Source organism: Mauremys reevesii, linkage group 7 (assembly GCF_016161935.1).
Source record: "Mauremys reevesii isolate NIE-2019 linkage group 7, ASM1616193v1, whole genome shotgun sequence".
Classification (NCBI taxonomy): Eukaryota; Metazoa; Chordata; order Testudines; family Geoemydidae; genus Mauremys; species Mauremys reevesii.
This window is the reverse complement of record NC_052629.1, coordinates 75664194-75691968: the sequence shown is the minus strand read 5'-3', so window position 1 is coordinate 75691968 and position 27775 is coordinate 75664194. Positions and strand designations below refer to the sequence as shown.

Sequence of the window (27775 nt, the reverse complement as noted above, 5' to 3'; positions counted from 1 at the left end):
AGGTGAGGGGAGAGGGACTAGAACTCAGGACCTCCCTGAATCCTGCCAGGGGGCTTTGAGGGCACTGCCACCTGCTCCAGGGATTGTTTCCAGCTTCCCTGCTGTGAATTCTGACACCAGCATGACTCCACATTCCTGCCCATTTCACTGCCAGGCTACCAGGAGGTGACAGCATTTCCCCACCTTGGGTCCGTGGTCTAATTTATAATATCTCTTTTCTCTTCCTTGCAGGAGACAAGCAAGCCTTATCCCCATGACCTGTCCCGCAGCCCCCAAAGCTTGAGTGACACTGGCTACTCATCAGATGGCATCTCCAGCTCCCAGAGTGAGATCACTGGCTTGGTGCAGCAGGAAGAAGAGCAGCTGAATGGCACTGGCCTGGAAGACCAAAGCCCTGCCAGTCCTTCTGAACTTACCAAACTGGAGAGCAGTGTGCGCCCCTTGCTGGAGTCAAAGGGCATTTCCCAAGAGCAGAGCAACAGAGGGAAAATGTATCATGAGTTACGGGAAGAGCAGCGACAGAGGCAGAGGCCTCGGTCCCTTTCTATCACCCCTGAAGCCTTTGATTCTGATGAGGAACTGGAAGACATCATGGAAGAAGATGAAGACTCTCTGGAATGGGAGAACCAGAGGGATCAAAGAGAGAGTGTGGAATCGTCTGACGACTTTGGCAGCAAGCTGCGCCATGACTATGTGGAGGACAGCAGCGAAACAGGGGTCTCCCCACTGCCCAGCAAGCCAAAAGGCAGGGAGACAGAGATGACAGATGAGGAGTTCATGAGGAGGCAGATCCTGGAGATGAGTGCAGAAGAGGACAATCTGGAGGAGGAGGAAGAAGAGTACAGTCACGTGAAATACAGTGGAACAAAAAGCAGGCACAAGCCTGATCTGGAGAAAAGCAAAGAGCCAACCTCATCCAAGAGGCGCCTGCCTCATGTCTCCACCGGTGTGTACGAGGAGGAGAGGAAAGAGCTGGAAGCTATCAAGGGGGAGGATGTGACCACAACCCAGGGGGGACTGCGGCGCTTCAAGACCATTGAGTTAAATAGCACAAGCAGCTACAGCAGGGACATGGAGCTTAGCCAGGATGCAGACATTAGCCTGGACAGAGAGCCGGAGCTGGAGATGGAAAGTCTGACGGGCTCCCCAGAGGAACGGTCAAGGGGGGAATATTCCTCCACCTTGCCAGCAACTACACCCAGCTACACATCGGGCACCTCCCCTACATCCCTCTCGTCTCTGGAGGAGGACAGCGACAGCAGTCCTAGCCGGAGGCAGCGACTGGAAGAGGTAAAGCAGCAGCGCAAAGCTCGGCATCGCTCCCATGGTCCTTTGCTGCCAACCATAGAGGATTCATCAGAGGAGGACGAACTGCGTGAGGAAGAGGAGCTCTTGCGGGAGCAGGAGAAGATGCGAGAGGTGGAGCAGCAGCGCATCCGAAGCACTGCACGTAAAACTAAACGGGACAAAGAAGAGCTGAGGGCACAGAGGAGGAGAGAGAGATCCAAAACTCCACCCAGTAACCTGTCTCCCATTGAAGATGCTTCGCCCACCGAGGAGTTGCGCCAGGCAGCAGAGATGGAAGAGCTGCACCGGTCCTCCTGTTCAGAGTACTCGCCCTCTATCGATTCAGAGGCAGAGGGCTTTGACGTCATAGCCTCCAAGCTCTACAAGTCTGGCAGTGAGTACAACCTGCCAACATTCATGTCCCTTTACTCCCCAACAGAAAAAACAAACAGCAGCTCCCATTACCACTCCAGTAAGCCCCTGAAAAGTGCAGAAGAAGCCTATGAAGAGATGATGAGGAAGGCTGAACTGTTCCAAAAGCAACAAGTCCAACAGTCCCAGCAAAGCGTCTACAGCAATGCCTACCAACAGGTAGGGTACCACAGTGCCGAAGGCCAGAGCAGTTTTGAATACCAGTACATAGATGAATACAACTACGATAATGGGCGTATGGACTCCTGTCCATCTGACTTCCAGCATGAACTTTCAGAGCCAGGAGCAGTGTATGAGGAAATCTTGCAGACATCACAGAGCATTTCCAGGATGCACCAGTCCTCCTCATTTGATATGGCCCTAGAAGAGGAGAAAAAGAAGAAAGGGAGAGAAGAAACATATCAGGAAAAGCAGTTTCTGAATGCTGAGAGTGCTTATGCTGATATGATGAAGCAAAACAGCGGTCCACTCACACCAGGAACAAGCCCCACCCAGTTATCTGCTCCTGTCTCATTTTCCTCCTCTGAAGGCAGCACAAGCAGGGTAATTCCTGATGTTCGAGTCACTCAGCATTTTGCAAAAGAGAGGCATGATCACCCAAAGCTCCACAGCTCACCGACAGCACCCAGCTCAGCTCCCAAGGTTATGACAGCTCCCTATACTTACAGCAGAGGTTCCAGCACAGTCACAACTGTTGTTTCCAGCCCAGCAAGGGCTCCACGAATTTACAGTTCTCCATCTCTGAGTGGCTCAGATGTAACACCTGTATCAGCCCCTAGCAGAAGCTACAGTCAGATGAAGGGCACCATGAATTATAGCTCTCAGACAGAGAACGGCTCCAGGAGCCAGAGTGCTGCTGAGCTCAGTGGAGCATCATCAAGAGAGAAGCTCCAAAGTAAGAATGAGATCAAGACCAATGTCCCTATGTCATCTAAAATGTATTCCTACTTCCAAAGCTCCAGCCCCCCGCTTTCCCCAATGTCTCCTACTCAAAGTTCCGCTCATTCTGCTCCAAAAGCAGGGCAGCCATCCAGTAAGGCAACTGCAGAGTTTTCCACCCAAACGCAAAGCACAGTTTTCTCCTATGATATCCCCACTACCACTAGTACATCAACGTCCTCTCCAATGATTGCTCAAGAGACCCAGACACCCCATCATGCGAGCTCTCCTCGCCTTGCTAGGCAGCAGTCATCACAAGAAGCTCCATTTATGGTCATCACATTAGGATCAGATGCATCTAGCCAAACCAAGCTAACAAGTGTGTGCTCCACCACCTCCCCAGCCTCCTCTCCCACCCGACTGAGCCGCCAGCAGACAATGCATAGCTACAATCAGACAGCAGTCAGCACAGCACAGCTTCAGCAGGAGCAGCTGCAGTCCACTTATGCCAAAACACAGTCAATGATAGAAAGAGCCTCTGCTGCCAGTGCCATGCTTCAGAAAGGGCATGCCACTTCTGCTGCTGACAGCACTGCTGGTGTGTACAGCTGGGGGCCCCTGCCTGCAGAAAACATCTCCTTGTGTAGAATATCATCAATCCCTGGCACGTCCAGGGTAGAACCTGGACTCAAGCCACTGACCACTAATGCTGTGGACTTACGGACTGCTATAAAGTCAGCCCCAATCATCATAACAGACCAAGGCATGGATCTCACTTCCCTAGCTACGGAGAGCAGAAAATATTGCCTCACTCTGGAACAGACCCCAAGTAGGCAATCCACAACCGTCCAACCCTTAATCATTAACCTCAATGCTCAAGAGCAACCCCATGCTATTATAGGCACAACCACTACAGTCAGCATAACTGTTGCCTCTTCCATGCTCATGTCACAACCCAAGCAGCCTGTGGTCTATGGAGATCCTTTCCAAAACAGGATGGACTTTGGGCAAGGGGCAGGAAGTCCAGTCTGTCTGACTCATGTTAAGCAGGTAGAGCAAGCAGTTCAGACTGGCACCTTCCGAGGGAGCATGAGCAGCATTGACATTTCTGCACCAAGCACAAAGCCAGAAGTGGCTAGTCCTCAGCAAACCAAATTTGCAAGATATAATTTGCCTAACCAGATGATGTCCTTGATGAAGAAAGATGTGCTAATCACTCAGACTAGCAGTGTCCAGAGTGCTGTTAGTATCAGCACCAGTCTGAGGCCAGTTCTTCAGGACCAAAGCACAGACCTATATAGAGGGGTGCCAGTGGGACTGAAAACCCAGAGTCCTCCAATCAACTTGGGAGGCAAAAAGTCCCAAGCCATGATGGTGCAGATGAATGAGATAGTAGCAGGCCCAGTAACAAAGCTGATCAAAGAACCACCACCTGCCAGTGCATTGGATCTCACTGGAATAAAGCCTGAAAGCCAGGTGGCATGCTGTGATGTAGTGTACAAATTCCCTTTCAGCAGCAGCTGCACAGGTACCTTCAACCCCTCCCCCAAGATCCCAGAGAAGAACGTTGGGGACGCTGCTCAAACTGGCAAACCGAGCATCCAGTACTATGGAAACAGAGAGCCAGACCTGCCGGAGACGTATCCCTACAGAGAGCAAATGGGCCCAGCTCCCAGCCTGTACGAGGAGCACCGGTTCTACCCACAAGGCCTGTTTGGGAGGCTGTATTCATCCATGTCAGATACAAATCTGTCGGAAATTGGCCTGAACTATTACCCCCCAAAGGGGGAGCAGCCCTTCCACTCCCCTGCAGAAGACTCTGCTGTGGATTTGACCACAATGAAACATTCCTACAGCATTAACTTCACTGAGGGGGGCTACCTGGGTCAGGGAATGCAGTATGGCTCGTTCTCTGACCTCCGGCAGCCCACAGACTTGTTAAGCCACCCGCTCCCAATGAGACGGTACAGCTCAGCCTCCAATATCTACTCCGATTACAAGTACTCACCTAGAGGAGACCTGGCAAATTTCCAGGAATCCAGTCTGGCCCAGTACAGTGCCACCACAGCTCGGGAAATCAGCCGCATGTGTGCAGCACTCAATTCCATGGACCAGTATGGGGCTAGGCACTCAAACAGCCCTGACCTCCTGCAGTATGGGCCAACAGGGGGCAGTGGCGTCTCAGCACCACAGGGCATTTCCGCCATCAAACCAAACATGATGTACAATCCCAACTTCCCAGAGACACACCAGGGCTTTGGGAACCTCACACAGTACAGTCTCTCCGGTGCCCGGCTGGGAGCTGTCAGGCAGATCTTCCCTTCCACAGCCACGGTGCGAGCAGCAGATGGCATGATTTATTCCACAATAAATACTCCCATAGCATCCACCCTTCCTATCACCACCCAGCCAGCTTCTGTGCTGCGGCCAATGCTCCGAGGCTTATGTCGACCCTACGCCCCAGGCAATATCACAGCGGTCCCTCTGGCCAGCCTGACCAGAGTGCCTCTAGTTACCCCGAGGGTTCCCCTTGCCGCCCAAGGGCTGTATCGTTATTCAGCTCCTAGCAGGTTCCCGTCTGTTTCTACAACATCAGTGATGGAAATGCCCATGTACTTGGGGAAGCCTGTTAGCACCACTGCAGCCAGCACTGCTGCAAGCAATGTTGGCCCAGTGTCTGCTACTAAAGCAGCAGCTCCTACTGCAGTGAACCTGCAAAGACCTGAGCAGACAGGAGCTGGTGCTCGAGAGGAGGTGCCCGTGGCAGCTGCTGGCATGCAGAGTACCTCGAAAGAGACTAGTCAGCCTCAGCAGCCACCACCCCCAGTCCAAACCCAGCAGGCTGAGGTATCCCAGGCCAGCATCCCCAGCAAAGGCAGCACAGAGCGAGAGGAGAAGGAGAAGGAAGAGGAGCGCCAGAGAAAGCAACAGGAGCACATCCTCCAGATGGAGAGGGAGAGGGTGGAGCTGGAGAAACTGAGGCAGCTGAGGCTTCATGAGGAGCTGGAGAGGGAGCGTGTGGAGCTTCAGCGGCACAGAGAGAAGGAGCAGATGCTGGTGCACAGGGAGATCCAGGAGCTGCAGTCCATAAAGCACCAGGTCCTGCAGCAGCAGCAAGAAGAGCGCCAGGCCCAGTTTGCCCTGCAGAGGGAGCAGCTGGCCCAGCAACGCATGCAGCTGGAGCAGATTCAGCAGCTGCAGCAACAGCTGCAACAGCAGCTAGAGGAGCAGAAGAGGCAGAAAAGCACCTTCCCCCCTGTGTGTGACCCTACAGGAAGGATCCCTCCCCAGGCCGTGTCCGAGATAACCATGGAAATGCAAAGGACCCTGGCCCAAAATGGACAGTACTGGCCCCCCCTGAACCAGCCCTTCATGGCTCCTGCAGCACCAGGGCAGGAAGGGCCAGCACTGTCCCGCTACCCCGGGCTCCAGCGCCCACTCACCAACTCTGCCTCTGAAATGTCCCTGCAGCCCGAGGAGCAGTGGGAAGTTAGCCGGGGGATAAAGAAGAGGAACTCTATGCCGCGCCTGCGGGACGCCTATGACAAAGAGACCCCCCACGAGCCCTACGTGGTGAAGAAGATCACGGACAGCAGCATGCAGACTGATGAGGAGGACAGTGAGGAGCACTACTTCCTGTCCCGGCGCCGGCGCTCCCGGCGCAGCACCGACTGCAGCGTGCAGACTGACGAGGAGGACAATGCTGAGTGGGAGCAGCCGGTGCGTCGTCGGCGATCCCGTTTCTCCCGGCACTCAGACTCCAGCGCTGAGAGCAAGCAAGACTCCTCCTCCAAAGGCATGGCCAGCATAGGCATCCAGACCAGCAGTGACTGCTCTGTACAGACTGAGCCCGACCAGCTGCCCCGCGTGTCACCCTCCATCCACATTACCACCCCTGACCCCAAGGTGGAGATCGTGAAGTATATCTCTGCGCCAGAGAAGACCCAGCGAGGGGAGAGCCTGGCCTGCCAGACTGAGCTGGAAGCACAACCGCAGCCAGGTGTTGTGGTCCCCCAGCTCACTGTGCCTACAACCATAATGCCCTACTCCTCCAACCTCCAGCTGGTAAGCACAGGCCCCTTGGACCCACGTGCCATCCAGCAGCAGGCCCTTGGCAAGTTTGAGAAGAAGAAGCCCGATCCTCTGGAAATTGGGTATCAGTCCCATTTGCCCACAGAGTCCCTTTCTCAGCTAGTGACCTGCCAACCCCCCAAATCCCCCCAGGTACTCTACTCCCCTGTCTCTCCTCTTTCCCCCCATCGGCTGTTGGAGTCCTCCTTCACTACCAATGAAAGACTTAACAAGGCCCACGTGACACCACAGAAGCACTTCACAGCTGAATCTATCCAGCGCCAGCAGACCCTGCCTCGTCCCATCAAAACCATGCAGAGATCCTTCTCTGACCCCAAGCCCACCAGCCCAACCTCAGAGGAGTCTGGGAAGGACAGGTTCTCCATATACCAGCACCCTTTACTCCAAAGCAGCCAGGTAAGAGAGATGCATGCGTGACTTGTGAGCTGGAGCTGCACGTGCTGCTGTGCATTCCCAGTCAGGGCCGCCCAGAGGATTCAGGGGGCCTGGGGTCTTCAGTGGCAGGGGGCCCCCGCCAGTGAATTGCCACCGAAGACCCAGCACTTCAGTGGCGGGTCCCGGGGTGGAAGACCCTGCGGCGGGGGGCGTCCTTCAAGGCACTTCGGCGGCGGGTCCCGGAGCCCCTGCCGCCAAATTGCCGCTGAAGACCCAGAGCGGAGGAAGCTCTGGGGCAGGGCCGCCCGGGGGGGGGCAAGTGGGGCAATTTGCCCGGGCCCCGCAGGGGCCCCCACGAGAGTTTTTTGGGGCCCCCAGAGCGAGTGAAGGACCCTGCTCCAGAGGCCCCAAAAAACCCTCATGGGGGCCCCTGCAGGGCCTGGGGCAAATTGCCCCACTTGTCCCGTCCCCCCCCCCCGGGCAGTCCTGTTCCCAGTAATATTTCATCCAGCACCTACAGCTGTCTCACTGCAGTGTCAGTGTGGTGGAGAGCTGCAGCAGATAGGAAGAGCAGACCTACAGCTCTGAGAGCAGACTGCTTTTCCACCGCTCAGATGAGTCATGAGTGAGACTGTCTAGCTGTACCCTTGTACTCAATGCGATCTGGCCCCACTAGCAAGTATGGGTGTGTTAGAAACGAGGCAGCATTCCCCCCAGGGTTAGCCTTGGGGTGGTTGTATCCAACAGATGGGCCCAGGTCCTGGGTGCTGAAGCCCTGCCCTCTGTTCAGCATGCATGCCCACATGGTCTAGTTGTTCCCCTTTGGGGAGTTGTTCTTTGGGAGCCTGAGGGAGCTTCTGCTGGGCCTTCGCACCTGCCCTGGGGAACATTATTACACCTGTCTGAAGCAGGGAACAAAACTGCCTCATTAGCAGCTACTGACCCAGTGTGCTCCCCCACGCAGCCATCTCCTGCAGATACATGGAGGCAGTTGCCTGCTGCTTCCTGCTGGGGCTGCACAAGCCAGGGAGAGGCCTGTGGCAGAGCAATAGCAGGGAGCCCAGAGGGCCTCCATTCCCACCCTCACTGCCCCATGGTGAGGGCTTGGAGGCAGTGGGGAGGGGAGGGAAGGGAAAGAGCAGGGCTGAAGCTGTCTCACCCAAATGCTTGGAATACACCCCCTCCCTTTAAGGAACAGAGTTTGTTTTCACAAATACAACAGGAAAAACATTTTGCAACAGTGGGACCTGGATTGGGGTACTCTTGGTCACCCTCTCTCCGTTCCCCAGAGGTCAGCTGTATGGCTGCTTCCCTCAGGGAGGTCAGTCACACAGTTCCCTCTTAAAACCTGAGCCACAGGTGAGGTGCCTGGGAGTGCAGATGCAGAGCCAGCAAATTTCTCCTGGGCAAACTCTTCCCTGTAATAAGGGGGAAGACACTCCTGTAGTCCCTTCTCTGGGCCCCACTCTCTAGAGTGGAATCTGTCCCCTGTTCAGCTGTGGGCTCACAGTTAACAGCTAGAACAGATCTTTCACTGGTAAATATTGTACCCTCCTCCCTCTTTGACTTGGGTTTGCCACCAGTTACAGAGCCCATGGAATCCTTAGCCACCGGAGTGGTTCCCAGGATTCCACCCCCTTTCTCTGGGATTTCTTCTAGAACACACTTTCCTATGCATTCTATAGTGAGTTTGGTTCCTTGTTTAACTGCCACTTCCTGGCAGCCAGCAACCTGGACAGACTCCCTACCATCAAGCAAAACACTCCGATACCCCCTAGAGAAAAGCCTGTCTGCAGCCTCTGGGTAAGATTTGTCCTCAACAACACTCACCCTTGTCAGCAGAAAGTGTTCCACTGCTGTAGAGGAATTAAAGAGATACTCTCCCATTTCCCCAGCAGTTTGTGACTTCACTTTTTCCCTCTGGGGCTTCAGCACAAGATTCCTGCTTGCCACTGACAGACCCCAGACAAGCCCTAGTCACATTGAAAAAGTCATTTCCAAGAAGAATTTGTGTAGGATTCTAAGAGACCTCAGCAACAGTTGATTCGGCTTGCAAATCCTCAGTTTCCATGTGCACTTTAACCAAAGGCACAAGGATTTTGTGACCACCTACTAATTAAAGCTCTGCCATCTGTCCTGGCAGTATGTCTTTCTCCTGAACCAGGTCTCTCCTGACCACAGAAATTTCTGCACCCATCTCTCTCCTTGCAGGGAATTCTCTGCCATTTACTTTGACAGCCTTTAGGTGCTTTCTGCCTGGCTGTGCAGTGGCAACCTTTACAAATCCTGTATGATAAGTGGCAACTGCCTGAGGTGTCCGACTGCTCTGGGTAGCAGCATTTCCATGAGTTTCCTGCTGCCTGTTCCCACTCAGTACAGGGCATTTATTCCTCAGGTGCTCAGTGGAATTACAATGATAGCACCTCCTGGGCTCTTCTGCTTTTACAGAAGATTTGGGATGAGGACTGGAGGAGTGAGCTTGGGGAGGTGAATGTCAAGCCTTCCATCCACCCTCTTTCTCACAGGGTGGAAACAGAGACCTTGCTTCTCATCAAACTTTAACCCCTCTGCCTGTGATTTATTCCTACTAGGTTCTTGGGAGTGCTCAAATTTATCTGCAAAAACTGCAAGTTCATTGACCGTCTCTACCTTTTTATCCCATAAACAGTGTTTTACATGATCACTAGACATATTCAGGAACTATTCCTGAGCAACCAAAATCACACATTCCTTCAAGGCTAGTAATACCTTTTCCCCTCACCCACTTATCCAGTAGATCTCTCATTTGGTTCACATGAGCCACATTACTTAATCCAGCCCCTCTCTTAAGGCTTCTACATTTTACTCTATAAATTTCAGGTGTAATCTGAAACTGTTTCAAAACCAAGTCCTTAAATTTACTATAGTTGGCATTGGCATCGGATTGAACATATCCAGAGCTCTCCGAGTCAATTTTGCAACCAAAGTGGTCATCTTCTGATCCTCAGGAATCACATGGAACATACACAGTCTCTCAAAGGTGATGAAATATTCAGCAGTGTCACCAGACTCCTTGTATGCTGGACACAACTGCTCCCACTTGTGGATTTTTGGAGAGGTGGAGCCCCCTAGTGGGGGGTTCTGTCTCCTCCTCTCCATTACAGCCAGTTCATGCTTCATTTCTTTGTCTCTCAGTTCTATGGCTTGCTTCTGGGCCTCAATTTCTTTGTCTTTCAACTCCGTGGCTTGCTTCTGGATCTCCATGGCTCTCTCGTGGTCAGCTTTCTGTCTGGCTGCTTCTGCCTCAATTTCCATCTATTTAAATTCCATCTGTCTCTTATGTTTTCTCTCTCTCATCTGCCTGGAGCCTGCAGAGCTCCATCTTTTTGGTAGCTTCACTTTCACTCATTTTTTTGTTTTTCCTGTCCCTACTTCTCTTTCCCGAAATAAGCAAACAAAAAATAACAAACCAGTACCTACTTTGTCTGTTCTCTAGCCACCACACTTAAAACTCACTCAAAATCACCACCAGTGTTTCAGGGCAATAAGTTGTGCACACTATCCTGCTTGACTATGCCACTGTGACAGGTTGGACCCCTTAGGATGCCACCTGAAGTGCTGAGATACCACTGAGCCTGCCAGTTATGCCAACCTGGGCACCCTTTTTACCTGTCTCGCTGAGCCAGGCTATTAAGCCTCCTCCAGCAAACTCCCAGGCAGGGCCACACCCAGCTGCAGAACAAAACAGACACTGAGATTAGTTCTGGGAAGGCTCCGTTTAAGGGACTTGCCCCAGCACTCAGGTGTCCACCTCCCTTGGAGTGCAGATCCAAAGGTATATTATGAAATCCACCTTCTCTCTCAATGTGGAGGAAGGTATGCACAGCCTCTTATCCCCACTCTCTCCCCCCCCCCCGCATTATGAATTTCATAAACTGGGGTATATTATAAATGAGAAATAAGTTAGTTAACTACAAAAGGTGGGTTTTAAGTGGTTAAAGAGATAGCAAACAGAACAAAGCCGATTACTAAAGAAATAAAACCAAACACACAAACTAAGCTTGTTTCACTAAAGAAATTGGTTACAAATAGTAATTTCTCACCCTAGATATTGTTGCAGGCAGATTACAGAAAGTCTGGAAAGGCAGCTGCACTGGTCTCCAGCTTGAGACCTCAGGTATTATTACTCACAAGTTAGATACCCTTCCAGCTTGGGCTCAACCCTTCTCACCCCAGTTCAGTTCTTGCTTCCAGGTGTTTCCCAGTGTCTGCGGGGGGGCAGACGAGAACCACAATGATGTCACTCAGTGGAGCTCTTGTGTAAGGGGGGAACCCTTTGTCTCCCAGTGGAAGAACACTGGCATTCCAAGGGGTGGGTCCAGTACCAGGTGACTCAGACCCATGTCTCTGCAGGGCTGTAGCAGCCATTACTCGTAGGCTGTCTGGAGGGTCAGGTGAGTATTACCTCATCATAGTTCCAAACTGACCAAGGGAAGGGGGATGACTCACTCAAGAGTCCAACAGATCCTTTGTTACTGCTGAGGCCAGTGTCCTTTGTTCTTGTGAGGCTGGCCTGGGTTTGTCCCATACATGCCCTGATGAGGTGTGAACTCTGTTCCTGGAGAGTTTTGCATGGGCTTGTTTTAAGCCATGAGGACACATTTGCAGCCTCATAACTATATACATGAAATTACAACCTATAACATTACTATAACAACAATGATCAGTGCATCATGAGCCTTCTGAAGATACCCGACACGGCAAACTTTGCATTGGATACCACACAATCATATTATAAGGATAAACATGGGGGTGCAGGGTGTTCACCCAAGATACGGAGTGTCACATCTGCCCCCTTAGTTTACTTCAAGAGGGTTAGTCACTGACTATCTCAATGTCAGTTTGTGTTATAATTCTCTTGGCATCCAGCCATTAAGGCCATGGGGCGGTGTGTATCAGTTTCCACTTCCACACAACAGATCATGTTTACTATGGCCTCTCTGTTATGATAGGCTTTCAGCCTGTTCACATGCACAAGTTGTGGGACAGCATCATCAAGGGGCTTTTTAACTTGATATGTGTCCTCATTTGCCACTTCTATTACCTCGAAGGGTCCCTCCCAAGAGTTTTGCTTTTTATACTTTTTTTGCAGGGCTTAATACCATTATCAAATCCCCTATTTCAAAAGTGTGCTTACAAGTATTTTTATCATACCATGCCTTTTGTCTGGATTGACTGTCTTGGAGATAGGTTTGAACAATTTCCATCATATCTTTTAACTCTTTTCTAAACTTCTGAATATATTCAGTTACCAGTTCTTCTTTTATCTCAGTGTTTCCCTCCCAGGAATCTTTAATGAAATCGAGGGGTCCCCTCACTTTTCTTCTGTACGAAAGATAAAATGGGGGAAACCTGTGGATTCTTGGGGTACCTCTCTGTAAGCATAAAATAGAAATGGTAATAACTCATCCCAATTTTGGCCCCTCTTCTAAGTGTATATCCCTAGCATGGATTCTAGAGTCCCACTGAACCTTCCCACTAAACCATTGGCCTGTGGGTGGTATGGGGCAATTTTAAATTATTTTGTCCCACACAACTTCCACAGTTCGTCGAAAGTTTGTGACATGAAATTTGACCCTCGATCAGATAAAATTTCTTTAGGGAAACCCACTCTGCTGAATATAGTGAGAAGGGCCTTCACCACAGTCTCGGCTTCAGTATTAGACAGAGCAACTGCCTCAGGACACCTGGTGGCAAAATCCACTATGACTAAGATATACCTGTTCCCTCTCTGAGTGAAACGCTGCATGATGTCCATCGCTACTCTTAGGAATGCCTCCTATATCACAGGCAAGGGACATAGAGGAACTTTCTGGGGTCCTACAGGCCTTTTCCTGTCCTGGCACAATACATAAGACCTGCAATAATCCTTTACGTCATTTTGTATTCCTGACCAGTAGAAATTCTTCTTCAGCCTGTCATAGGTTCTTTGCACCCCCAAATGACCAGCAAAGGGACCATCATGTGCTAGCTGCATTAAGTCCCCATGGCATTGGCTGGGTACAGCCAACTGTTTAAAGGGCTGCCCAGGGCTTTTGTTTTTTCGCACAGGAGCCCCTCTATATAAATTCCCGCCATCTTCAAAAAACTTCTCCCCATTCTCCCTCTCTGTGATTCCTTCTAGAACATACTTCCTTATGCTTTCTAGAGTGGGGTCAGTCTTTGCTCAACTGCAAAATCCTGGCAGCTAGCAACTGGGACAACGTCCTCAGTCACAGACAACTTTTCCCCCACTCTTGGCCCTGAGGGCATGCTGTCCTCCTTGGGCATGGAGGAGCACATCCCAGCCCTTCCACTATCTGAAAGCAGAATGTTGCTTTCTGCTGCAGGGGAATCAAGGAGACTTTCTCCATAACAGTTTCTGGGGCTTCAACCATCCCCCCAGGGACCCAATACAGTATTCCTTCTTGCTACGAGTCACCACACTAATGGTCTTAGTCTTGTGGAAGAAATCATTACTCACTAACATGTCAGCCAGGATGCCGTCCATTACCCCCACAACCAGATTGCTTTCCAAACCTTCCCACGTCACATGTATTTTAGCTAGCAGTAGAGGGAACCTGGTTTCACCCACCCCCCACAATTTCTGCCATTTGACCAGGTAATATACTAGCCTTTGGGACCACACTCTGCTTAATCAGAGAGATCTGGGTCCCTGTATCCTTCCCCCCCCCCACCCCAGTATTCCCTGCCATTAATTTTGACAGCTTTAATGAGCCCTATATCTGGTTCACTGGGGCCAGTCCCCACAAAACTTGCTAGGTAAGTTTTGGGAGTTTCTGCTTGGTTCTCCTCTGGGGCCTCTGTATTGAGGACAACCACATAACAGGGGCTGGTGGGGGCTTACTTTCCTTCACCTTGGGGCATCTGTTCTTCAGGTGTTCTGTGGAATTACATGGAATTACAGTTGTAGCACCTTCTGGGTTCCTCTGTTTTGCTGGAAGGTTTGGGATAGGAGTTACCAGTAGAGGGATATTTTTGGATAAGAGAATGTTTAGGCTCCCAACCCCCTTCTTTCTTCCTGTGACAAAATGGGATCCTCCCTTCCCACCTTTCTGTGGCCTGCCCTCAATAGATGCCTGAGTTTGTTCAAAGACATCAGCTAAAACAGCCATCTCATCCACAGTCTTTACATTTTCATCCCATAGACACTGCTTTACTTTGGCCTTACGTATGCTCAGTAAATGCTCTTGAGCAACAAGACCTCTTTACTCCTCACCCATTTTCCCAACAAATCTTTCATTTTGTTTATATATTCCCCATTACTCATCCCAATATCCCTTTTAAGATTCCGAAATGTAATTCTATATGTTTCAGGGGTAATCTGAAAACTTTGCTAAACAGTATCTTATATTTAAATTTACAATAGTCTAAAGCATCTCCAATAGGCATTCCATTGAATACATTTTGAGCTTTACCAGTTAATTTTGCAATCAGGGTAGGAACTCTCTTATCATTAGGGATTTCATATATTACACACAGCCTTTCAAAGCTAGTCAGATATTCAGCAATATCATCCTCCTCACTGTATGCAGGACATAAATGTTCCCATTTGTGGATTTTTGCAGTGATGCAAGTCACTGGGGTCACGGGGTTCTGCTTCTGTTTCTCTAGCAGGTCCAGCTGGTGTTTCCTCTCTCTTTCTCTTTCTCCTCTCTCTTTTTTTCTTCTATAGCCCTTCTGTGTGCAGCCTCCTCTCTGGCTGCCTCCACCTCCATAGTTTCCCTGGTCGCAGCTGCTTCTTTGAGACTCATTTGCCTGCCACATTTGAAACTCATGGTCCTTTGCCTTCTTTGCCGCTTCCAGTCTGGCCAGCTCTAGTTTTGTAGTTGCCTCACTGGTAGTAATTTTTCTGCTTTCTTGTGCTTATTTTCCTCACCCAAAATGAACAGAAACAAACAGAACATAACAAAACTGTGACCTCCTTCTGACTGTTCTTAGCCACTGCACTTAATACTCACATAAAATCACAAATATCAGTGCTTAAAGTGTGGACTCCACTTGGAGTAACAAGCTGCACATACACCCTGCTCACTGCGCCACTGTGACGTTCCCCCTGGTGTTGTCTGGGACTGGAGATATTGGCTAGTGTCATTCAGGTTGCACAATCCAAGCAGCAGCTGGGAGCAGCTTACACGCTAGAGACTAGAAGTGAACAGCCCAAGAGTGGGAGTTCTCACAGCAAAGCAGGGTAAGGCTGGCTCCCAGAGTCGAGGATTGGAGTGACCTAGCAGATCACCAGTCCAGATAACACCAGGGGAACATCTCAGGGGGTGACACCCAAAGTAGCACCATTGAAATGCAGGTACATAGTTAATATTCTTAACTTCAGATACAGAAATGATACAGGTATGCCAATTAGATAATCACATTCAGTAAATCATAACTTTTCTAATGATACCTCACATGAGCCATCTTGCATAAAGTATATCTTAGTTATGTCAGATCCATATCATAAGCATATTTTCATAAAGAATATGGAATGAAATGTCACAGGCCATCCCCAGCTCAGCGGCAGAGGAAACAACCCCGAGGGCTTGTTAATTGAGCTGCTGGTAGTTGAGACCAGAGAGGCCTGGCACACCTAGCACCTCGGCAGCAGGGGAGGCTCCTAAGCCAGTTACTGCACCTGCAGGAGAGGAGACCCTCCACTGAGAGACACAGGATTGCCAACAAGCCAGGAAAACCCTAGCAGCACCACCTAGCTGTGCCCTGCATGCCAGAGCGAGGCCCTAAAAACTCAGCTGCTCCCCTCACACTGCCTGTACCACTGCACTGGGGCATTTGCTGCCTTCCTTTCTGGGCTCAGCAATCCTTAGGCAGAGCCTGGCAGAAGGTCTCTTCTCTTGTAGACAGACTCTCAGCAGGCTTATTCTCATTTTCCCCTCTGTATTAAACATTGCTTCATAATGAAGCTCTGAAAGTGAGTGAGGAGATCCTCTCCCTGATCATGTCTCTGGTGCATGCTGGAACCCCTGAAGAGAATCATGCCAGGAGCATAGGCACAAACTGTGTCCTGCCATCTAGAGATCATCAAGAGATGACCGACTGTGGCAGAGCTAGGCATATGCTAACTGTCCAGAGAGCGCTCAGGCAGCATGACAGAGGGACATACAAAAGCCAGATCTCCAAGCAGGCGCCACCTTGCGAGGTGCCCCAGTGTGCTGGGCATGGTGTCGCCCACCTCCCCTGAGGAGAATTTTCAGCCACCTACTGGATCTTGTCTCCACTTCCTTGAGAGCCACCTCTGTGCTCTCAGCATGCAGATCTGAGACTGGGACACATCAGTTTGGAATGGTGAATATATACCTGTGGCCACCTGAACTCATTCTAAGCCAGAGAGCATAGGCTGATGCCAGGTGCCCACTGTGGAAAGCTGTCCCCTTCCATGCTCTGTATCAACCGCATGCACTTGGAGGACCAGGAGGGGCTAGGCACAGGCCCAGGGAGAGCCAGTGCTGCTCCACTCTACAGACTGAGGGAGGCTGAGAGCAGGTAAGGGCAGCACTGATCAAAGGGTCTTCCTCGCAGGTGGCTGGGCTGGAGTTGGAGGTGCTTGTGGGGATATCTAGAGCCTGATAGTGTGTTTAATTGAGGGCTGCCTGGAGCAAACTGCCCCTTATCCTGTTGCTTTCTTTGAACTGGGCCCAGGGTCTTTTGTGTAACAGGGCCTACAGGGAACTGAGGAGAGCTAGTGTGTGTGTGCGAATGCCTGGCAAAGAGCAAGCAGGGAGGAGGAAGTGTCCCCCTAGCATTCTGAAGGCTGGTTGGCTTTTTACAAAGGGGCAGAAGCAGGGAAGGGAGGCATCTGCGGGAGAGACTCTTTCCGGCGCCCGCTTTGTGCACCAGGACACTGTTCTGCACAGGGAGGAGGCCAGACACACATGGCCTAGCCGGTAGCTTCTCTGTTCCCAGTGCCTCTGGCAGCACTTTAGTTAGAGCCCCTGTCCAGTGAGGAGGAGAGAGACACAATCTGGGCCTTCGCCTCTCCACCTACAGGATGTTCACTGCCGTCCACTGGAGCCTTGGGATAATTGTTCTTGTTAGCTAGCTCCACCCAAGCAGTGGTTGTCTCCCATGCTCCTGAGTGCAGAGCTCATCCCTTCAAAAGGAGACAGCTGACACCTGAGTGGCTGCAGTGTTTTACCAACGGCCCACGTCATCTGCTTCAAGCCATGAACATAGCTGGTTATCACATTGTAACTTTTCACTATCCAGCCTTCTAAAGCTCATCTCGTTCTCTGAGGCTGAATGTGGCAGAGCACCATTGTCATGTTTTTTGGGGGCAGAGGTAGCTGAAATGAGAATGTCTTCTGCTGGGCATCAGAAAGGCATGAGGAACAAAGAGGGAGTCGGTGTGCATGCCCAGAGGCCCTGGCCTACTAGGGGGCCCCGCACCCCAACCTGCTCCACCCATGTGATGCTCCTGCCGGGAAGCAGGGGAAGTTCCCTATCCTGACCCCACTCCCCAGCAGGAGCACTGGGCAGGGGAGCAGAGCAGGGCAAGCCCTCATGCTCTGACCCCATTTTCCCATCAGGAGCATGGAGGGGGTTGGGGGACTGCAGGCAGAAGGGGTGAAGAGGGGCCCCCACTTGCTCTGGCCCAGGGCCCCACAAAAGCCTAATCAGCCTCTGCATACAGGAGACATCACATAATGCAGTTTTTAATGCTCAGGTACTGCTGAGCAGAACACACCCCATCTGTGTGCCGCTCCGCTCAAGCCGTGCTCCCTCCATGAACCCATTTGCTTTAGGTGACCTTGTTTCTTGTATTTAATCTAGTAAATTGGCACAGGAGATCCCTGGGCAGGGTTCAGGCTAACTCCTGTGCTAGGCAAGGTCAGAACAAGGTGCACAGCGTTAGCTTTCCTCCAGTGTGTGCAGAAATTGTAATTTCCGAGAGAACTAAGACATTGTGCACATGGATTTTTGTTATAGTGTTTCTGTTTTGTGAAGCAAACCAAATACTTCCCAAGGGAGTGAACCAATCAGGGATATTCTATAAACACACCAGCCTTCAGTAGCAATGAACCTCATTGTGGGGAGCTCTTCTAATAACAACCTATTTTCTGCAGACCTGCTCTGCATTCAGTGGCAGGCAAAGGGACTTTGGAGTATATCAGAAATAGGATGCTTCCAGAGGGTTAACAGTGTTGGCACCTCGGACGTGGCTGTGTGCAGCTAACAAGAGTGTGGCTTTGAGAGAGATCTCATCTAGGACTGCAGGGACATATCTTTCTTTCTCAGCCAAGCTGTTGTTCTACTGTTAGTGCTCGACAGAGACACGAAGCTAAGGACTGGAAGCTGGGTGTCTTCCCAGTTTGTCAAGCCAAGCTGAAGATGTCTGTGAGCCCCCTCCCTGCATGGAGGAACACAATATGATATAAATGAGTCATGCCAAGTGGAAGAATGCTTTCTCTGACTTGCTGTGCATAGGTTTCCCAGCCCCATACTGCTGTGATTAGCAGATAGGTCCTGAGGCAAGCAACCTCATAATGACTTTGCATTCATTTACTGTTCTAATTGGGAAGCAGGCAGCACCACTCATCCTCTGATCAGCCCCAGCCCTTGCATCAGTTCTGACCCCTCTGGCCTATCATTCTCTCTGATTAGAGGAAGCTGTTCTTGTTACACGGAATTATCCAGGGCACATTAAATGGGGTGGAGTTAAAGCAGACAGCGTTTCCCAGCCACAAGGACAAATATCCTGCGATGGCCCTGGAGTTGTATTGCTGCAAAGGGCAGAAGTGGAGGAGGTGTTGCTGGGGTGTTTTGGGGATCACCCAGACCAGTGAGGGGTTCTGGCACCAACTGCCTTGGAACCATGGGTGCCTTTATGCTGTGCAGCTTTAGTGCAGAGCCCTGACACCAGTAACCTGCCCATCACCACAGCCTCTCACCCCGGCTCCGACCAGCCTAGTACTTCTTGCAGGGTGACCTCAGGAGCCCTCCCAGACCCAAGTCTCCCCGACTGTGTCCGGGGCCAGCTCTAGGCACCAGCAAACCAAGCACGTGCTTGGAGCAGCACATTTTCAGGGGTGGCATACCGGCCATCCTTTTTTTTCTTTTGGCTTCAGGCGGCAAAAGCCTAGAGCCAGCCCTGGCAGCAGCAGTGCATCGTGCGCGGGGGGGTGCCCTGGGGCCAGTGCAGTTCGTGCCGTGGGTGGAGTAGCACCCGCACCTTGTGGCTGGACCAGGCAGGCTCCGAACGGGGACACTCGGGCTGGGGGCCACTTCGTGGGGCACACGGAGCCGCCTGCAGGTGCCGCAGGGCGGCCGCCCCCCAGTGCCACAGCCGGGGCTGAGTGAAGCGGCCTGAGCCACCCATGGACTGCGGCAGGGCAGCCAGAAGCTGCAGCAGCAGCGGGGCTATAGAGGGCAGGGCGCTGCCATGCGGGGCCTGCATCCCACTCTCCGGGGCTCTGCTCCCTCTGGGGCTACCCTGCCCCAGCTCCTCAGTCCCCTGCCGGGGCGGTCCCCCAGCTCTGCCCTCCCAGGTCTCGGCCAGTCCTGGAGGCAGGAGCCCTGGCTGGAGGGACCCTGGGCTCAGGCGTGGCACAGGAGCCCCACTGCTTACTCCGACCCTGCCAGTGCCGGACCGGCTGGAGGTGAGGGGGGAGCGGCCGGAGTCAGCACTGGTGTGGGGGAGCCCAGGGCTGGGGCGGCAGGGGGTGCGGGTGGGGTGGGGGGAAGAGGAGAGCCCAGGGTTGGGGTGGAGGGTAGCCAAAAATTTTTTTGCTTGGGGTGGCAAAAAAACTAGAGCCGGCCCTGCACATCAGCACACTCATCATGGGGCTGAATGGGGCCAGAGCCAGCAACACACATAGAGGGAGCACTGTCAGCCTCCCTCCCCGGGTGGATTTCAGCTAGCGGCCATCCAATCTCATCTCAGCACTCAGGAGGGTCGTCTGGGAACACAAAAGACAGAGTCTTTTGAACAGGCTTTGCTCCCATCATGCACGTCATGCACGGAGCTTTGTGGATTGTTGTCACCTTATCAGGATTCAGAATCTCTGCAGAATCTCATGGAGAGTCACACATTCCCCAGGCCACCCTTTTATGTCTGCTCATGGCATCTTTTCAGGTCAAAATGATGACATTGTGCCAGCAAGGAGTTCTGCCTGCTCCTCCTATAGAAACCCACCCACTTCCAAAGTGCATTAAGCGAAATTAGATTAAGTCCACTTAAATGCTGAATAAGAGCATCCACACAGCGGTTTAATCCTGTTAATTAATCCACTTTGAATTCACACTTTTAGTTAATTCGGAATAACTGTCCTGAGTGTCCTTGTGTGGGCAAGCCCACACAGAACTGGAGTAGGAGACTGCTTTCCCTATCCCAGGGCCACCCAGAGGATTCAGGGGGCCTGGGGTCTTCGGCGGCGGGGGCTTCCCGCTGCCGAATTGCCACCGAAGACCCGGCACTTCAGCAGCGGGTCATAGAATCATAGAATATCAGGGTTGGAAGGGACCTCAGGAGGTCATCTAGTCCAACCCCCTGCTCACAGCAGGACCAATTCCCAACTAAATCATCCCAGCCAGGGCTTTGTCAAGCCTGACCTTAAAAACCTCTAAGGAAGGAGATACCACCACCTCCCTAGGTAACCCATTCCAGTGCTTCACCACCCTACTAGTGAAAAAGTTTTTCCTAATATCCAACCTAAACCTCCTCCACTGCAACTTGAGACCATTACTCCTTGTTCTGTCATCGGGTACCACTGAGAACAGTCTAGATCCATCCTCTTTGGAACCCCCTTTCAGGTAGTTGAAAGCAGCTATCAAATCCCCCCTCATTCTTCTCTTCTGCAGACTAAACATTCCAGTTCCCTCAGCCTCTCCTCATAAGTCATGTGCTCCAGCCCCCTAATCAATTTTGTTGCCCTCCGCTGGACTCTTTCCAAGTTTTTCCACATCCTTCTTGTAGTGTGGGGCCCAAAACTGGACACAGTACTCCAAATGAGGCCTCACCAATGTCGAATAGAAGGGAATGATCACATCCCTCGATCTACTGGCAATGCCCCTACTTATACAGCCTAAAATGCTGTTAGCCTTCTTGGCAACAAGGGCACACTGTTGACTGATATCCAGCTTCTCGTCCACTGTAACCCCTAGGTCCTTTTCTGCAGAACTGCTTCCTAGCCATTCGATCCCTAGTCTGTAACAGTGCATGGGATTCTTCCGTCCTAAGTGCAGGACTCTGCACTTGTCCTTGTTGAACCTCATCAGATTTCTTTTGGCCCAGTCCTCTAATTTGTCTAGGTCCCTCTGTATCCTATCCCTATCCTCCAGCGTATCTACCACTCCTCCCAGTTTAGTGTCATCTGCAAACTTGCTGAGAGTGCAGTCCACGCCATCCTCCAGATAATTAATGAAGATATTGAACAAAAACGGCCCCAGGACCGACCCTTGGGGCACTCCACTTGAAACCGGCTGCCAACTAGACATGGAGCCATTGATCACTACCCATTGAGCCTGACGATCTAGCCAGCTTTCTATCCACCTTATAGTCCAATCATCCAGCCCATACTTCTTTAACTTACTGGAAAGAATACTGTGGGAGACCGTGTCAAAAGCTTTGTTAAAGTCAAGGAATAACACATCCACTGCTTTCCCCTCATCCACAGAGCCAGTTATCTCCTCATAGAAGGCAATTAGGTTAGTCAGGCATGACTTGCCCTTGGTGAATCCATGCTGACTGTTCCTGATCACTTTCCTCTCCTCTAAGTGCTTCAGAATTAATTCCTTGAGGACCTGCTGCATGATTTTTCCAGGGACTGAGGTGAGGCTGATTGGCCTGTAGTTCCCTGGATCCTCCTTCTTCCCTTTTTTAAAGATGGGCACTACATTAGCCTTTTTCCAGTCATCCGGGATCTCCCCTGTTCGCCATGAGTTTTCAAAGATAATGGCCAATGGCTCTGCAATTCAGGGGCGGCTCCAGGCCCCAGCACGCCAAGCGCGTGCTTGGGGCGGCATGCCGCGGGGGGCGTTCTGCCGGTTGCCGGGAGGGCGGCAGGCGGCTCCGGTGGGCCTCCCACAGGCATGCCTGCGGAGGGTCTGCTGGTCCCTTGGCTTCAGAGGTCCACCGGAGCCGCGGGACCAGCGGACCCTCCACAGGCACGTCTGCGGGAGGTCCACCGGAGCCACGGGACCAGTGGACCCTCCGCAGCCACGTCTGCGGGAGGTCCACTGGAACCGCGGGACCGGCGACCGGCACCGTGCTTGGGGCAGCGAAATGGTTAGATCCGCCCCTGCTGCAGTCACATCCACCAACTCCTTTACCACCCTCAGATGCAGCGCATCCGGCCCCATGGACTTGTGCTCGTCCAGTTTTTCTAAATAGTCCTGAACCACAGAGGGCTGGTCACCTTCTCCCCATGATGTGCTGCCCAGTACAGCAGTCTGGGAGCTGACCTTGGTTGTGAAGACAGAGGCAAAAAAAGCATTGAGTACATTAGCTTTTTCCATATCCTCTGTCACTAGGTTGCCTCCCTCATTCAGTAAGGGACCCACACTTTCCTTGACTTTCTTCTTGTTGCTAACATACCTGAAGAAACCCTTCTTGTTACTCTTAACATCTCTTGCTAGCTGCAACTCCAAGTGTGATTTGGCCTGCCTGATTTCAGTCCTGCATGCCTGAGTAATATTTTTATACTCCTCCCTGGTCATTTGTCCAAGCTTCCACTTCTTGTAAACTTCTTTTCTGTGTTTAAGATCAGCAAGGATTACACTGTTAAGCCAAGCTGGTCGCCTGCCATATTTACTATTCTTACTACACATCGGGATGTTTTTTTTCCTGCAATCTCAATAAGGATTCTTTAGAATACAGCCAGCTCTCCTGGACTCCTTTCCCCCTCATGTTATTTTCCCAGGGGATCCTACCCATCAGCTCCCTGAGGGAGTCAAAGTCTGCTTTTCTGATATCCAGGGTCTGTATTCTGCTGCTCTCCTTTCTTCCTTGTGTCAGGATCCTGAACTCGACCATCTCATGGTCACTGCCTCCCAGGTTCCCATCCACTTTTGCTTCCCCTACTAACTCTTCTCTGTTTGTGAGCAGCAGGTCAAGAAGAGCTCTGCCCCTAGTTGGTTCCTCTAGCACTTGCACCAGGAAATTGTCCCCTACACTTTCCAAAAACTTCCTGGATTGTCTGTGCACCGCTGTATTGCTCTCCCAGCACATATCAGGGTGATTAAAGTCTCCCATGAGAACCAGGGCCTGCGATCTAGTAACTTCTGCTAGTTGCCAGAAGAAAGCCTCGTCCACCTCATCCCCCTGGTCTGGTGGTCTATAGCAGACTCCCACCATGACATCACCCTTGTTGCTCATAATTCTAAACTTAATCCAGAGACTCTCAGGTTTTTCTGCAGTTTCATACCGGAGCTCTGAGCAGTCATACTGCTCTCTTACATACAGTGAAACTCCCCCACCTTTTCTGCCCTGCCTGTCCTTCCTGAACAGTTTATATCCATCCACTACAGTACTCCAGTCATGTGAGTTATCCCACCAAGTCTCTGTTATTCCAATCACAACATAGTTCCTTGACTGTGCCAGGACTTCCAGTTCTCCCTGCTTGTTTCCCATGCTTCTTGCATTTGTGTATAGGCACTTAAGATAACTCGCTGATTGTCCCGCTTTCTCGGTCTTAGACAGGAGTCCTCCCCTCTTGCAGTCTCCTGCTTGTGCTTCCTCCCGGTATCCCATTTCCCCACTTACCTCAGGGCTTTGGTCTCCTTCCCCCGGTCCCGGGGTGGAAGGACTCCCCCCGTCGCAGGGTCTTCGTGGCACTTCGGCAGCGGGTCCTGGAGCAGAAGGACACCCCCCCCCCCCCGCTGCCAAATTGCCGCTGAAGACCTGGAGCGGAGGAAGTTCTGGGGGCCTGGGCCCCACGAGAGTTTTCCGGGGCCCCCAGAGCGAGTGAAGGACACCACTCCAGGGGCCCCAAAAAACTCTCGTGGGGGCTCCTGCAGGGCCCTGGGCCTGGGGCAAATTGCCCCACTTGCCCCCCCAGCCCCATCCCAGGTTCCAGTGCTGCCCTTCTGGATCCCCCAAATCCCATGCTGTCCCTTCTGCCTGGGACCTACTCCTCAGCCACTCTCCATAAATCTCCACAGAAGACATTAGAGGTGGTTGGTATTCTCAGTGGGCTTCTGCCTAGAAGACTTGGCCTTTGCCTTCGTTGTTCAGCCAATATAAGCTGTGGCTTGTTGGATTCCATCACTCTTAAAGGCTGAGATAAGATTTGAGGGTCAGAAGCTCAGGGGAGATTGCCTTCCATTGGACCACATCTTGTGTAGTTTTTCACCCAACCATCCAGGTTATTTTGCAGTGAAAATAGATCACCTAAAATTCTCAAGTCAGCTCATAAGATGTTTCAGAGCCACAGAAAAGTGCCTTTTAGATGGTGTCTCTGCTCCCATCCTGGGCATTTGCACAGCCGTGTGTTGAGTGGCTTCCTTTCAATCCTAGGGAGGGTTTAACATACAGCTCTGTATTGTAGTTTAACTGCCAAAGCCTTCCCAGGGGCCTTCTTATTGGACCCTAGAAAAGTTTGCCACCCCAACAACTCCCCCCAAGGCCTGTGGGCAGTTGTCTGTTGCAGAGCTCCACTAGTTCCACAGGAAAGGATGTTCCTCTTCTATCCCACAAGTTACAATTGTCCCCTTACGAGGCATTTTTTACTTAATTCTTTGAAACCTCAGAACCAGTTTGGATTGTTTCTGTTCTGGTTCAGTTTGGGGAAAAGAGTAAAGTTGGCTCTTATTTTTTCTCATTGCTGGTGTGGTCATTTCCATGTGCACAGTGATAGTGCAGCAGATACATACTTCACAGTACAGCCGACGTACATGCTAATCAAAAGGCAGCAAGGACCAACACCAGAGTTCCTCTGAGCCAATGGCTCCGCAGGCTCACCTGGTTAAGGTGTGCCAGTTTCACAGCTAACAGTGCACAAGGCATTGATGTGGCCAGTATCACGTCTGATCACCTCTGACTGCCACTGGGTGACTTGGATATGGCGTTTTAGTGTGCGATCAAGTGAGACTCAGCTCCCCCAACCTTCAGGATTGTAGTTAAGTGCCTTGCCCACTCCACCACACAGCCATGAGCACTGGGCAGCTGTTCGTTTCCCACCGAGGGAAGCAGGGGATGAGGAGTTAGGCCTCTTGGACTCTATTTCCAGTGCTCACTCTCACTCTGTGATATTGGGCAAGTCGTGGACTGTCCCTGTATCTCAGTTTCCCATTTCTCCACTGACTGCAGTGATAACATAGGGATATGCTGAGGCTTAAGAAATGAATGTTTAAGCACTTTGATAAGCTCTGCTGAAAGACACTGCAGCAGGACAGAGTTCTCACCTCACCGTTATCCCGAGGGAGTTGCAGCACTCCCAGTGTCTAGGATTAATGCCAGTTTCAATTGTTTTCTAGATCTCTGCTTTGCAGTCAAACACTCTGATGCGGAAGGTGAAGCGGACACTACCCAGCCCCCCTCCGGAGGAAGCTCACCTGCCCCTGGCCAGCCAAGCCCACTCCCAGCTGTACTTGCCCAGCTTCATGCAGAAGGGAGTAGGAGAGCAGGCCACTCAGGTAACCAAAGCCAGCCTTCTCAGAGACATCGACCGTGACCTGAAGCTGGTGGAGCATGAGTCCACGAAGCTGCGGAAGAAGCAAGCGGAGCTGGATGAGGAAGAGAAGGAGATCGATGCCAAGCTGAAGTACTTGGAGCTGGGCATTACTCAGAGGAAGGAGTCTCTTCTGAAGGAGAGGGGAGGGCAGAATTACACTTACCTGAGGTGCCTAGGTGAGAACCGGGACTACATGTCTGATAGTGAGCTGAACAATTTACGCCTCTCCAGCTATGAGGGCAGCAGTCTGCTCAGCAGACCTAGCACTGCCCCCACTAACCATTACGCTGACTTCTCCAGCACGCAGTACACATCAGCCTCCTCCTACGCCCCCTACCCATACCCAGCAGCCCCACCAGGCCCTGCTGCCTTCCAGCAAACACGGCTCCAGCACCCCCATTACCCTGCGGTCAGCAGTGGCACATCTCAGAATGGCTTCCAGGCTGGTCAGCTCCCCGCCTTCCCCTCCCAAGGTACATATCAGACACACAGCTTCCCTCCCAGCACCAGTTACCGGCCCCAGCTGGGCTTGCAGAGCCATCAAGGCTTTCGGCCACCTCATCACTACCAAGCTCAGACCACATATCCCAACCAGCCGCCCTCACAGCCGGCACAGAGTGCCCTCTTCCAAACACAGCCAGATGTGCACGCCATGCACCAGAAGCCACGGCAGACATCACTAGAAGACTTGGAGCAAAAGATTCCCACTAATTATGAAGTGATTGGAAATCCCACCGTGGTGATCTCCTCAGCAGTCCCAGAAGTTACATACAGCCCCACGACAGTGACTAGCAGCTATGCCCAGCACAAGGCCCCAGAGGCCAGGCCAGCTGACCAGAGCAATGCTGTGCAAAGCCCTTCAGCCAGTTACTCTTCAGATTCTCTGTACGCAAACCTGGAGCAGAACATTCCCCGCAACTATGTGATGATCGAGGACATCAGTGAGCTAACCAAAGAGATCACTGCGGCAGACAGCCACAAGGGGGAGATGCAGGTGCAGAGCAGCACTGGCCACCAAATCAAAGAGAAGAGTGAGCTGGTGGAGATGGAAGGCTCCAGCAGAACTTGCTGCTACTCCAAAGCAGAGGAGGAGTCAGAGGAGGATATGTATGATCAGCATGGTGCCGACCATCGGGGGAAGAACAGCTACCATAGGGGCATGGAGAGCAATGGCAGGATGTCAAGCAGCTCCAGCGGCCCCTGCTCCTATTACGGGGACGATTATCGGCACTCCACACGCTCAGACAAGCATGGCTCTGGACTAGGGATGCAGAAGCATTCCTCCAAAAACCTGGCTCCTGCTGTCATCTCGTCCAAGCGCAGTAAACACAGGAAACAAGGCATGGAGCAAAAGATCTCCAAATTCTCCCCCATAGAGGAAGCCAAAGATGTGGAGTCAGACCTGGCCTCCTACACAGTGACTACGTCTATCAGCAGCAGCAGCAATGTGGCATCCAGGGCAAAGAAGCTTCAGGACGAGATCACCTATGGCCTCAAGAAGAATGTGTATGAGCAGCAGAAATACTATGGCATGTCCAGCAGGGATATGACGGAAGAGGACGATCGAGCATACAGCACTGGAAGCAGATCTAGATCGTCTGGTTATGGGACAGAAAAAACATCAAGCCGTGATGCCAGCAGCAGAAGCAAGTCCTATGAGAGAGAGTGCATGGAGAAGCCTCAGAAAGGAAGTTCCAAACCATCTTCCCTTAGTATGAGTCAGAGTCGTGGGCGGCCTCCGATTCGTACACAGACCTCAGAAGAGGAAAGTCCCATCAGCCCTTTAGGAAAGTCTGTGGGTGTGTCCCGCTCCTCAGGAGGACCTCTCCCTCAGTCCTCTGGGGACAGCTGTTCCCAGTTCTGCTCCAGCCACTCATTGCCTGATGTGCAAGAACATATCAAAGATGTGCCAAGGAACCACTCTTACAAGCATGAAGAAGGTTACATCATGGATGATTCACATTGTGTTGTTTCAGACAGTGAAGGTAACAGTTACCTGTGGTGACATACCCCAGAGCATGCTCCTATGGGTCCTTTGCAAAGACAGTCTC

At 51.7% G+C, this 27775-nt stretch overlaps 1 protein-coding gene across 4 annotated transcripts in view; it reads left to right on the top strand.

Moving 5' to 3' along the window:
* BSN (bassoon presynaptic cytomatrix protein) overlaps positions 1–27775 on the top strand; it is an 89909-nt gene that overhangs the window by 11599 nt on the left and 50535 nt on the right. For 2 of the 4 annotated variants that reach the window (XM_039546966.1, XM_039546965.1), the window contains 2 exons: positions 232–7086; positions 25528–27709. In XM_039546966.1, the coding sequence (XP_039402900.1) occupies positions 232–7086; positions 25528–27709 (9037 nt within the window). The remainder of the gene's footprint in view (positions 1–231; positions 7087–25527; positions 27710–27775) is intronic. The other 2 variants (XM_039546968.1, XM_039546967.1) reach the window with 2 other exon arrangements.